The sequence below is a fragment of the Zalophus californianus genome, chromosome 11, assembly GCF_009762305.2.
Source record: "Zalophus californianus isolate mZalCal1 chromosome 11, mZalCal1.pri.v2, whole genome shotgun sequence".
In the NCBI taxonomy this organism is placed as follows: domain Eukaryota; kingdom Metazoa; phylum Chordata; class Mammalia; order Carnivora; family Otariidae; genus Zalophus; species Zalophus californianus.
In genome coordinates, this window is record NC_045605.1 from 14,850,185 (window position 1) to 14,863,035 (window position 12,851).

At 41.5% G+C, this 12,851-nt stretch overlaps 1 protein-coding gene across 1 annotated transcript in view; it reads left to right on the forward strand.

Annotated features, from left to right (window-relative positions):
• The first annotated feature begins 102 nt into the window (after positions 1 to 102).
• The window catches only part of UBE4A (ubiquitination factor E4A), a 37,396-nt gene continuing 24,647 nt past the window's right edge, over positions 103 to 12,851 (forward strand). Inside the window, exons 1-5 of the mRNA XM_027578922.2 lie at positions 103 to 245; positions 5,354 to 5,516; positions 10,757 to 10,930; positions 11,524 to 11,636; positions 12,645 to 12,797. Coding sequence (XP_027434723.1) covers positions 5,396 to 5,516; positions 10,757 to 10,930; positions 11,524 to 11,636; positions 12,645 to 12,797 — 561 coding nt within the window. The 5' untranslated portion in view covers positions 103 to 245; positions 5,354 to 5,395. The remainder of the gene's footprint in view (positions 246 to 5,353; positions 5,517 to 10,756; positions 10,931 to 11,523; positions 11,637 to 12,644; positions 12,798 to 12,851) is intronic.

Consider the following 12,851-nt stretch of genomic DNA (forward strand, 5'->3'; position numbering starts at 1 on the left):
AGGAGCCCGAGGCCATTTCCGGCCACCTCCGCCCCGCCCAGCTAGCTAGCGCGTGCGCCGTGGAGGTGTTTGCGCGCCAGTTCCCCGCGCAGAACGGCACACCCTGTTTCCGGCGCTCGGATAAGATTCCACAAGGTCCGGCGCCTGGTCACGATGTAAGTTCCGGTTGCTGTGCTGAGTCGGAAGTGGGAATCCTTCGGCCCCTAAGATTTGTGGTGTCGTCGCTGCTGGCCCTTCAGGCTCTGGTAAGAGAGGGAATAGCTTGACGGAAGGGGATCGTTGAGTCTGCGATGGGATTTTCTTCTCCTAGTTGAATGCCACTCCGGGTCTCTGCACTCTTGCCTCCAAATTCCTTCTCCTGTGTTTTCTTGACCCTTGATCCTCTCCTTCGTGAACTTCGACACTGTCTGATTTGGGACCCCTTTACAGTGCCCAAGCTTCTGGCACCTCTCCCCTTTTTTGCCATTCCCCTCCAGGAAAAGGCCAGAATACTGGCCTTGCATTATCTTTGACTTCCTTTCTCTGAAAGGAGCGCCGAGTGGGTGGGTCTCCCTCCTCGCGGCGAATCCCTTATGGAACCTGGAGAGATGAAATGCAAAGCGTAGACAACAAATAGCCAGATGCCAAAGAATGGGAAGTTAAGCACGAGTCGCAGCATTCAAACCAGTTGAATACATATGGCAAGATAATTGACATTTCTTAAGGCAGGTGATCAGTTCACTACTCAAAACTCTCCTGGCACTCTGCTTCGTGCTCCCTCACGAATATAGGGCGTAGAAGACACTAATAAGATGGAGTAACCGCAGCTCTGGAGCTTATATTTGATAGGTCTTCTCTTTGGGATCAGTTTTTCGCTCCCAGAGTAAGGACTCGTTTAGTCTCACTGTTTTCGTCTCCTATGGGAACCCTCCTGAGATAAAATGGGACCCAGGAAAGAATGCTGTTGGCTTTTTGACTCGAGGAGATCCTTCTAGCTTGTTGATGTGTTGTTAGGATCTGTTGCCACTTTAGCGGGACTTGAAAGAATTTTGGCGTGGAACATATAGCAATGAAAACATTGTAATTCATTTTTAGTTTAATGTCTCACCAGGACAGAGACCTTAAAAAGTATGGTTTAACAGAGCTTGAGTTTTGCCAGTCCAATTTTACGAAGTATTCTACATATTTTCCTAAAAGCAATAACAAGTCTGATATTAAAACATTTGTGTGCTCACCTCTTTAAAGGCTGACAATGGTCCTTAGGGATTAACAGTACTGTTCCTAAACAAAAGATTGATTGGGGTGGGGAGGGTGATTGTAGTACTGGAAGTAAATAGCTGTTGTAGATGTAGACCCTTGCAGCGAGTATTTCAGAATCAATGTGTTTTTAAGTAGGACATATTAAAATGGAATCAAATCTGGGCTGCCTGGGTGGCTCAGTTGGTTAAGCATCAGACTTAGGCTCAGGTCATGATCTCTGGGTCCTGGAATCGAGCCCCAGTTCGGGCTCCCTGCTCAGGGGAGTCTGCTTCTCCCTCTCCCTGTGCCCCGCCCCCCGCTCGTGCTCATTGCAAACTCTCTCTCTCAAATAAATAAAATCTTTTTTAAAAAAGTAATCAAATCCAAAAGCTCCTAAGGATTGATGGTGGCACCATCCCAAAAGCTGACAACAGGATGGTGCCGTATCTCTGTATGGCAGTTGAAAATAGGAGATTATAAGTAATTGGTGACATTGAATATTAAAACAAAATATCAGGGTTCTTATTTTATCAGACCTGTTGGAGTGGGTAGTAGCTAGGTACTGTTATATTTGTGAGACCATTGAACGTATCTATACTGACATCTCCACAAAGGTTCCCATCAAGTGATAATTCTTCCATTTTCAGTGAAACTTTTTAAAAGTGGTTACACAGTATTGGACTATGAAAGTAGTTTGTGCACAGATTTGAAGTTCATATGAGAAAGATGAACTTAGTGAGGTAGGCAGAAACTTTTTTGTTTTTCAAAAAGACGTATAGCAGAGATGACAAGAGATTTATTTCCATTCTCTATTCTACACATCCTGAGATACCAGAGAGCCACAAGTGTCTGGCCCAGAAGCTTGACCTGCTACTGCAACCCAAGACACATAGTAAAGCCCTTACTTTGAAGGAAGATCATGAGTGCTTACAAGGAGGTCAGGAGTAATGACATGTAAGATTGAATCATTAAATAAATATTTTGGGGGGATTCTGTGTGATGTACAAAGCGGGACACAGAAGAAAAACTAATCAGATATGAAATTGTACTCAAATTGCTTGCTGTCTAGAAAGGTAGAAGGTCTGCATTAGGAATACAACGTAGAAAGTTATACATCCTATTAATATAGATAAAATGTAATGGGAAGCTAACTTTTTTTTAAGATTTATTTATTTATCTTAATGTACATACATGCCGCAGGGAGGGGCAGAGGGAGAGTCTTAAGCAGACTACAGTTGAGTGTAGAGCCTGACATGGAACTCAGTCTCACAACTCTGAGATCATGACCTGAGCTGAAACCAAGCATTGGACACTGAACGGACTGTGCCACCCAGGCACTCCTAGCTTCTTTTGTGATGTGACAGTATAATATTGAGAAAGAAGGAAATAATGCCATTTATTATCATAAATCCTGTTTATTTGTCTCTATTATCTAAGGAGCCTATCTTTTCATATGTTCTGTATTCCTCACTTTCACCTTGCTTCCTTTCTACCTCTTATAGAGGTACAGATGATGCATCTCCTTTGTATTTTTTTTTTTTAAAGATTTTATTTATTTGTCAGAGAGAGAGAGAGAGCACAAGCAAGGGGAGTGGCAGGCAGAGGGAGAAGCAGGCTCCCTACCGAGCAAGGAACCCAATGCGGGGCTCGATCCCAGGACCCTGGGATCATGACCTGAGCCAAAGGCAGACGCTTAACTGACTGAGCCACCCAGGCGTCCCCCTCTCCTTTGTATTAATTTAAACTCTTTTCAGTTGTGTTTTTTAGGATTTTTTTTTATTTTTTTAAGATTATTTATTTGTCAGAGAGAGAGCACAAGCAGGGGGAGCAGCAAGCACAGGGGTATGCAGGCCCCCCGCTAAGCAGGGAGCCCGATGTGGGGCTCAATCCCAGGACCCTGGGATCATGACCTGAGGTGAAGGCAGTCACTTAACTGACTGAGCCAACCAGGCGTCCCTAAGATTTTATTTTTAAGTATTCTCTATACCCAACGTGAGGCTCAAACTTAGAACCCTGACATCAAGAGTTGCTGCTGTACTGACTGAGCCAGGCAGGCGCCCCTCTGTTGTGTTTTTAAAAACCCATTCAAACTGGCTTACACAATATAGGGAAATCTATTGGCTTTTTTATAACGGAAAGACTCTTTCCATCTCTCAACTCTGTTTTCCTATATCTTGACTTAGTTTCGGGGTAGGCCTCTTCTAGGTGATGGAAAGATGTCAATTCCAGGTTTATTTCTTATCCTGCTAACAACCCAAGCAGGAAAAAAGAGTTCCCTTTTCTGTAGATTCAGCCAAAGGCCTGAAACTGGGTGTTTCTTGATTCTGATAGGCCTTGTTAGGGTCTTGTGCCTACTCCTCAATCAGTCACTTTGGCCAGAGTATGCTGCATTCTTTTTGGCCAAGCCAGATTCATATGCTCATTCCTGGAGCTAGTGGGTGAGGCCATCCTCTTCTGAACACATGGATTGAGAATGGGATGGATCCCCAAAGGAAAAATGTAGGGTGTCATGTTGAAAAAAGAGGATGATGTTTCAAAGACAGAAAATGACAAGAACTCACTATACTTTTTGCATACCTCTGGACTTGAGGGTACCTTAGGATAGAGGTAGGGTGGTGGTCAGCTAATAATGAGACAATTGTTAGTGTCTCTACATGAATTAGGAGTAACAATTAAGCTTATGCAGTGGTTAAGTGAGGGGGAAGTCCTCTCAAGGATCGTTGTGAATTCCAGCACTAAAAGTGCTATCTTTATTTTTGGATTATTAAGCTTAACTAAGCTATACATTGCAAAAAATAAAATATATAGAGCAACATCTACATTTCCTTGAGCAGTAAAGCCCAGAACCATGCTGAGACTAGACTGTGTGCCTAAATCATTACAGATAATTAGCCATTACCTCTAATGCAGAAAACACTTGACAGAGGAGGGTGAAGCAACTGGTGGAGATGTCTCAGAATTGTCAAGAAGTGTTAGAGTCTCTCCTCCTCCAGAAAATAAGGGTAACTTTTCCGACTTGTATTAGCTTCTGTTAATATGATTCTGTAAGGAGTCTTACCTCGGGAGATTAAAGGTAGACCCCCCAAAATTTTTTTCTCCTTCCCTCATACCCCATCCCCACTCTTTTTAAGTAAGGCCTCTGTCCTTTTAGCGGTCCAGTATCCTTGAGAGCCGAATATTCATACCCTTTGTCTCTTCCCCACCCTTTTCAGGGATGTATTTCTGTGCTGTGGCCTTAAAATTTCAGGAAGGGAAGAAAGCCTTTCAGGGCGCTCCGCTCGTCCCATTGTGCCTCTTGAGTCCCCTTGGTGCTTGAATGAGAAAATGTAATCAGAAGAGTGCAAATGCAGGCTCAGTTAGCTCCACTAAATACCTTTGAGGTATATATCTATGACTTCATGTTCCACATTAGGAATTTGTGTGTGTCAGCAGTATTACAAAAAATCAAATAAGTAGTGGAAATTAAATACAGAATTAAGGAAAGACCATTTAGTTTTTAGTGGAAGAAATCCCAATTGTTTTAAGCCTCGGAGTAGAGATAAATTGCCTAATACATATTTGAAACCCACAACACGCTGTTGGTCAGGTTCCTGTCCTTATTTGCTGTTCCATGTCTGATACAGGCTTACAGTTAGTTTATATGTAGCTGAGGAATTCCCGGCTGCAGCTTTAAGTCCTAGAAGCCTGAGCAAGCGCCATCTTATGTTCATGGTGAATGAGAACCAGATTTATGGGAAATGTGTAGCTGTTGTCATATTTTTCAGTCAGTGCCACATTGTTATTATAATGAATAGATGAGTTTCCTCATTGACTTCAGTAATTCTTTCTGCTTAACCTATTTTTTAAAGGTATGGCAAATAGAAACGTGTCAACAGATAAATGCATTCCAGCTTGAACATTTTTAAAGCTTTTTGGTTTTAGCTGCCCCCAAATCAAGCCAACTTATCCCGTTGGTGGGTTCGTAACCATTTTGCCAAAAATGCCTTGAATCTTGGAACAGGAATTGGAAGGTCTTACCCAAAGCCTTTTTACATGTATTGTGTTCGAGAAATGGGGAAGGAACCGACGACTGTGGGTCTAATCCCAGCTGTTGTGTTATCTGCCCCTCCGTGTCTGATACCTGTCCTCTCTGCAGCCCCTCCCCCCCAGGTCTGGATGGAGGATACTTTAAAGTGAAATGACAGACCAGGAGAATAACAACAACATCTCAAGTAACCCCTTTGCTGCTCTTTTTGGCTCCCTGGCTGATGCCAAGCAGTTTGCAGCAATCCAAAAAGAGCAGCTGAAGCAGCAGTCTGGTAAGTAGGGGACCCAGGAGCAGCGGAGGAGATGACCTAGAATGGGGTCTTCCCAAGTGAAGTCTTCTTAGGGTCTGTAATTGCAGTTGGAATCGACCTGGGGGCACAGGTCGGTTTTTTTGTTCATTTAGGGGATAAATTGGGGGTTTTGTTCATTTTCCTTCTTTGTTTTGTTTTTGGGTCCTCTCCTCCCTGCTGCATAAAGAGAGACCAGATAGCAGGTGGTTCCGTAGTAACAGATGTTAGTCGTGATCCCAGTGCTGTCGAGCTGTTTATTTTAAAAATCACCCAGCAAAAGATATTTAAATAAATCTTTTTAACATAGGAAACTGAGGTTGTAGGCATAGGTGTAGAAAGCAGGTTACGTGCAGCTGTAGAAAGCAGATGTGTAAAAGGAAGAATTATAAACGTTTTTTGGCTTTTTGGTAGACAAATAAATGAAATTTGTTCTTTTTTTTTTAAGATTTTATTTATTTATTTGACAGAGACATACCAAGAGAGGGAACATAAGCAGGGGGAGTGGGAGAGGGAGAAGTAGGCTTCCCGCTGAGCAGAGAGCCCGATGTGGGGCTCGATCCCAGGACCCCGGGATCATGACCCGAGCTGAAGGCAGACGCTTAACGACTGAGCCACCCAGCCGCCCCTAAATGAAATTTGTTCTTAAGCCCAGTGCTTCAGAGTCAGTCCCAAGCAAAATACCTCTTCCATTCCATAGAGTGGCCTCTTTCATAGCATAATGCTGTTAGAACAGACTTGTAAGAAAATCTGATCCTTTGCCTTAATGTGAAAAAAAAAATCAGAATATCTCACTAATCCTAAAAATGGTTTTCCTCATCTAGGACCAAAATTAAGATCGGGTCTAACTTCCTCCTGTGAGAAGACATATAGCCTAGAAGAATTAGGATGATGTTTCTTGAATTTATTAGTCTTCTGAGGGTAGTCACAATCTTTCAAGCCAGAAATCACTCCCCTTCTCCTTTCAAAGAGAATAATAGTATTTTTTGGAAAGGAGAAATGTTTATATTTTACCTTGTTGTTTATTTCAAAAGTGTCGGTATACACAGCTGAGTTGTAACCTTGCTCTCTGTTCAGGACTGAATAAAAAGGAGGTAAGGGCAAGACAGATGAGTAGTGGACGGGGTGATCATAAAGCAAGGGGGGAGTATATGTAACCCTGGCTTTCTACCATGATCGAAGGAGGCAGCTCTGGGTCTCAGTCTCTGAAATCTCTTCCAGATTCTTGCAGTAGGAGATTGTAGGAGGAAAGGGAGAGTGAGGAATAGGAATATAAGAAAATGGGGAAACATGATTTATGAATATGTGGTTGGGGGAAATTTTGCTACATAGGTTCTTAGCTCCTATCGCTCTCGGGGTTCAGAGGAGAACTTAACCTTATAGGAGTAGAGTGACAGATGCTTGTCCTTCTGGCTGTCAGCAGACCTCAGGCTGGCTAGAGTTGGGAACGTTGCAGGCACCAAGCCGTGGGACAAACCAGGTACATGCGCTCCTGTTACTATTTTGGCTTCTCCTCGTTTTAGTTTGTTTACGCTGAGTTTAGCATGCCACCAGGTCTAACCTGTTTTCCACCAGCAGTTAGAACTCTGCCAAAACCTTCGGCCTCCTATGTTGAGCTTCATATTGACTAAACTCACCACACTAAAGCAACTCTTAACTTCCGAGAGTTTTGCCTGGCCTTTTAGAATAATCACTGTAGATAGAGAGAAGCAGATGCAGACTCACATGGCTTCTAGTGAACACCACACTTGTACTCCTTCAGCCTGAATTCCATTCAGAGAGGCAGCTCTGTCTGACAGCCAGAAAGACAAGCATCTGTCACTCTACTCCTATATGGTTAAGTTCTCCTCTGAACCCCAAGAGCGATAGGAGCTAAGAACCTATGTAGCAAAATTTCCCCCAACCACATACTCATAAATCATATTTTCCTATTTCCTTATAATTCCTATTCCTCACTCCCCTTTTCCTCCTACAATCTCCTAAGGCAAGGTTGCTTTTTTAAAAAGTAAAGGGATTCAATCAATAAAAAAAATAGTAACAAATTAGAGGGGAAAAGATTCAGATGAACAATTTATATACAATAATCAAATGATTTTAAAAATTTTGTCTCAGTAATAATTGGAGCACTGCCCATTAAAACAACAATTAGATTTTTATGAAATTTGTGATGATTTAAACAGGTACTCTCTCATAGACTGCTGAGGGGCTTGTAAATGAGAGCAGTCTTTCTGAGGATAATTTGGTAATATACATGAACTTTTTTTTTTAATGTCATCAGTTATAATAGCAAGCCTGGGGTTTTTTTTTTTTTTATTTTATTTATTTATTTGACAGAGAGCACAAGTAGGCAGAGAGGCAGGCAGAGGGAGAGGGAGAAGCAGACTCTCCGCTGAAGAGAGAGCCAGACGCAGGGCTCAATCCCAGGACCCCGGGATCATGACCCGAGCCAAAGGCAGACGCCCAACGACTGAGCCACCCAGGCGCCCCTATACATTAACTTTTAAATGTGCGAGCTCTTTAACTCAGCAATTCTGCTTCTACAAATTTACCTTACAGAAATACACAGGTGTACAAAAAGTACTATTCAGTGCAGTAGTGTTTGAAATCATGAAAAATTGGAAACAGCCCAAATGTTCATCAATTGAGAAGTAGCTACACAAGTCAGTGTGTGTGCATACAATGCAATAAAGTGCAGCTATTACAAAGAATGAAGTAGGCCTATAAATGACATAACAGAGAAGGATGTTGGTGCTGAGTAAGTTTAAAAAGCAAGCTGAGGGGCGCCTGGGTGGCTCAGTTGGTTAAACCGCTGCCTTCAGCTCAGGTCATGATCCCACAGTTCTGGGATCGAGCCCCCACATCGGGCTCCCTGCTCATGCAGAAAGCCTGCTTCTCCCTCTGCCTGCCGCTCCCCCTGCTTGTGCTCTCTCCCTCTCTCTCGCTATCTTTCTCTGTGTGTTAAATAAATAAATAAAATCTTAAAAAAAAAAAAAGCAAGCTGAAAAGCAGTATATATAGTATGATCCCTCTCTTTTTTTTTTAACTGAAAATCCTAGCAATAAACATTCGCACCACAGTAGGGAAAAAAAGTCTGGAACAGTTTGCTAACTGACATGGTTGTCCATAAGGAATTGGTTCAGAGTAGACTTTTTACATAATGTTTTCCTATACAGTTTGGGATTATTCAGATATATGTATTCTTTAAAATCAGGAAAAAGCCATATATTTAAAATAATTAAAGGCATATTGATCTATTGTAGGTAATTCTCTGTTCACTAAGATTCTGTGGGGAACATAATGGTGCTATTTTTGGTAATATGGGGTGCAATTAATTATGAGCAGAAAGAATAAAACTTTCGCTTTGTAAAATGTGGTAGGATTTCCAGCCAGGGATTTCAGAATCCTGTACTTAAGATGTTGCCTAATACAATTCAATAGCAAAAAAACACAAATAATCCAGTTTAAAAATGAGCAAAGGAGGGCGCCTGGGTGGCTCAGTTGGTTGGGTGACTGCCTTCGGCTCAGGTCATGATTCTGGAGTCCCTGGATCAAGTCCAACATCGGGCTCCCTGCTCCACAGGGAGTCTGCTTCTCCCTCTGACCCTCCCCCCTCTCATGTGCTCGCTCTCATTCTCTCTCTCTCAAATAAATAAATAAAATCTTAAAAAAAAATGGGCAAAGGATCTACATAGACGTTTCTCCAAAGAAGACATACAGATGACTAATGGGTACACTAAAAGGTGCTCCGTATCACTCATCACCAAAGAAGTGCAAATCAAAACCACAATGAGAGGGCGCCTGGGTGGCTCAGTTGGTTAAAGCGACTGCCTTCGGCTCAGGTCATGATCCTGGAGTCCCTGGATCGAGTCCAACATCGGGCTCCCTGCTCCGCAGGGAGTCTGCTTCTCCCTCTGACCTTCTTCCCTCTCATGCTCTCTCTCTACCATTCTCACTCTCAATAAATAAATAAAAATCTTTAAAAAAAAAAAACCACAATGAGATATCACCTCATACCTGTTAGAATGGCTATTATCAAAAAGACGAGAGATAACAAGTGTTGGCAAGGATGTGGAAAAAAGGGAATCCTGGTGCACTGTTGGTGAGAATATAAATTGGTGCAGCCACTACGGAAAACATTATAGAGGTTCTTCAAAAATTAAAAAATAGAACTACCATATAATCCAGCAATTCCACTTCTGGGTATTTATACAAAGAAAACAAAAACGCTAACTTGAAAAGATCTATGCACCCCTGTGTTTCTTGTAGCACTGTTTATAATAGCCAAGACATGGAAACAACCTGTGTCCGCTGATGGATGAATGAATGAAGAAAATATGATATACACATACACACACACACACACACACACACACACACAATGGAATATTACTGCCATTTACAACAACAGGGACGGACCTGTGTGAAATGGAATAGGTCAGACAGAAAAAGACAAATACAAACAAATGTTCTCTGTTATAGGTGATACCTAAAAAAGAGAGAAAGAACGCTCATAGATACAGAGAACAGATTTGTGGTTGCCCGGAGTGGGGTAGGTACAGGGGATCAAAAGGATCAAACTTGAGTTATAAAATCAATAAGCCTGAGAGATATAATGAATAGCCTGGTGACTGTTGTTAATAATACTGTACTGCATGTTTGAAAGTTACTAAGGAGTAGATCTTAAAAGTTCTATTCACAAGAGAAAGCAATATTTATAACTGTATGGTGACAGATGTTAAGTAGAATTATTTTGTTGACCATTTTGCAATATATATAAATACCAAATCATTATGTTGTATACCTGAAACTAATATGACGTTATACGTCATTTTTTATATGTTATACCTCAATTTTTTTATTTTTTTAAGATTTTATTTATTTATTTGGCAGAGAGAGCACAAGCAGGGGGAGAGGGAGAAGCAGGCTTCCCACTGAGCAGGGAGCCCGAAGTGGGGCTCGATCCCAGGACCCTGGGATCATGACCTGAGCCAAAGGCAGACGCTTAATGACTGAGCCACCCAGGCGCCCCACTATACCTCAATTTTTACCTCAATTTAAAAAAAAAAAAGATGTTGCCTGACTTGAGATGTTCACTAATTAGATGATTAACTTGTTTCCCATCCAGAATTATTTTTCTCTTGATAACATTTATCATTTTTGATAGTATACTTGGTTCTCTCTTAAAGAGAGGAGTTTAACTGTTAATGGCTTACATTTTCTGGCAGATGAACTCCCAGCTAGCCCAGATGACTCGGATAATAGTGTGTCAGAAAGCCTGGATGAATTTGATTACTCTGTGGCTGAGATTAGCCGCTCCTTCCGTTCACAGCAGGAAATATGTGAACAACTCAACATCAATCACATGATCCAAAGGATCTTCCTCATTACTCTGGACAACAGTGAGTTACAGACTTGGAGCCAGTCTATTCATTACTCTTCCCTTCCTGCTTGGGCTAGGAACTTGTTCTGAGAAACTTATTGTATCTAATGGTTAAACAAACCCACTGTATTCCCTAGAACACAGGTTTGATAGTTTAGTGAAGCTTTTGATGTGACCTAAAGATAATATTTAGACAAGGTATAGCTTTCATTATCATTTTGGTACAGACTGGACCATATAGCTCCTTGCCTTTACCACCTTAAAAGGGAAATGCAAGTGGTAGCCAAATCCTTTTTCTTCTCAGAGGTGACCTAAACATTTAGACAGAAGCCCCACGAGGTGTCAGATAGTGTTTTCCCTCTGTGTCCTGTCTGTAGTTAAAAAAAATAGGTGCTGATGCCTGGAATTCAGGATGTTATGTTTATAATAAAACCTGACATGCTCTTTGACTCTTTGAAAAGATTTAAGTCTTTAGATACTGCTTTGTATGTCAAGATTATCCTGATACTACCTGAGTCAGACTTGGAGTTCAAGAGAAATGCTGTCAAGATCAGTTGTCTATATAAGACAGAAGCATTATCCTTAACCTACCAGATTAAAACTATTTCCCAGGTGACCCCAGCTTGAAAAGTGGGAATGGCATCCCCAGTCGTTGTGTGTATTTGGAAGAAATGGCAGTAGACCTGGAAGATCAAGACTGGCTTGATATGAACAATGTTGAGCAGGTACCATTTCTGATGTTCCTTTGGGGTGCCTTTAGCACAAACTAGCCATGCAGCTGAACTCTGCTCACGTTTCTCCAACCATGACTTTGCTTACATAATTCCATCTCTTAACTTTGTCTTTGGTGTTCCTCCTTGGAGATCTTCTCATTTACCATGGCCACATATCTGAATTCCTGGAGTGATCTATCTGTGCCTCTCGGATGGCAGTTGTCACCTTCTGTCACATGTACTGGCTTTTTTTATACCTGTCTCATCTCCCCTATCAGACCCTTAAGTTCTCAAGGGCAAGGCCCATGTCTTTGTATCTTTCCCAAAATCAAAACAGTGTGTTTTACCTTATAAGTGCCTAATTAACATTAAAGGAATAAAACTTTGGTAGGACAGACACTTGACAACTTGTAGTTTAACTTTATATGTTTAAATTATATAAGTCTGAGTAAGGCCAGCAGTCACACAGAGGAGTAAATTTCATGTATAAGTTCAATCGCTAATTCTCCACACCATTCCATAAATACAGTTTTAGTGCTTACTCTGTGCTAGGGCAATACCAGATGCTTGAGCTCTATTTGGGATAACTGTACAGGTGACCCTTGAACAATGTGGGGGTTAGGGGCAGTCGAAAATCCACACATAACTTGTGACTCTCCAAAAACTTAACTAATAGCCTACTGTTGACAGGTAGCCTTATGGATAACAATAAAGTCAGCTAGGGTAAAGAAAATGTTATGAAGAAAATTAGAAGCAAGAAAAAATACATTTACAGTGCTGTTCTGTATTTCCTGAAAAAAATCCATGTCCAACCCCTATTGTTCAAGGATCAATGCATATACACTTATATTTATGTACCTAATATTTTCTAAAGTAGTAAGAGAGGGGTCTTATATTACCCCTTCACTCTACATCCTGTGACTCTCGCAATAACCTCTGTCAAAATGACCTTCTACGTCTTGATATCCTAAGATTAACTTTGCAGTGGTTTAGTGTTTTGTTTGTTTGCTTTTCTTAAAGGCTGTCTTCGCTCGCTTACTACTTCAGGACCCAGGCAACCACTTGATTAACATGACTTCTTCTTCAACATTGAATCTCTCTGCTGATCGAGATGCAGGGGAGAGGCACATTTTTTGTTACCTTTATTCCTGCTTCCAAAGAGCTAAAGAAGAGGTAAAGGAATAATCCCCATTGAGAACTGTGTAGTAGTCTTGGGTTTGACTTTAA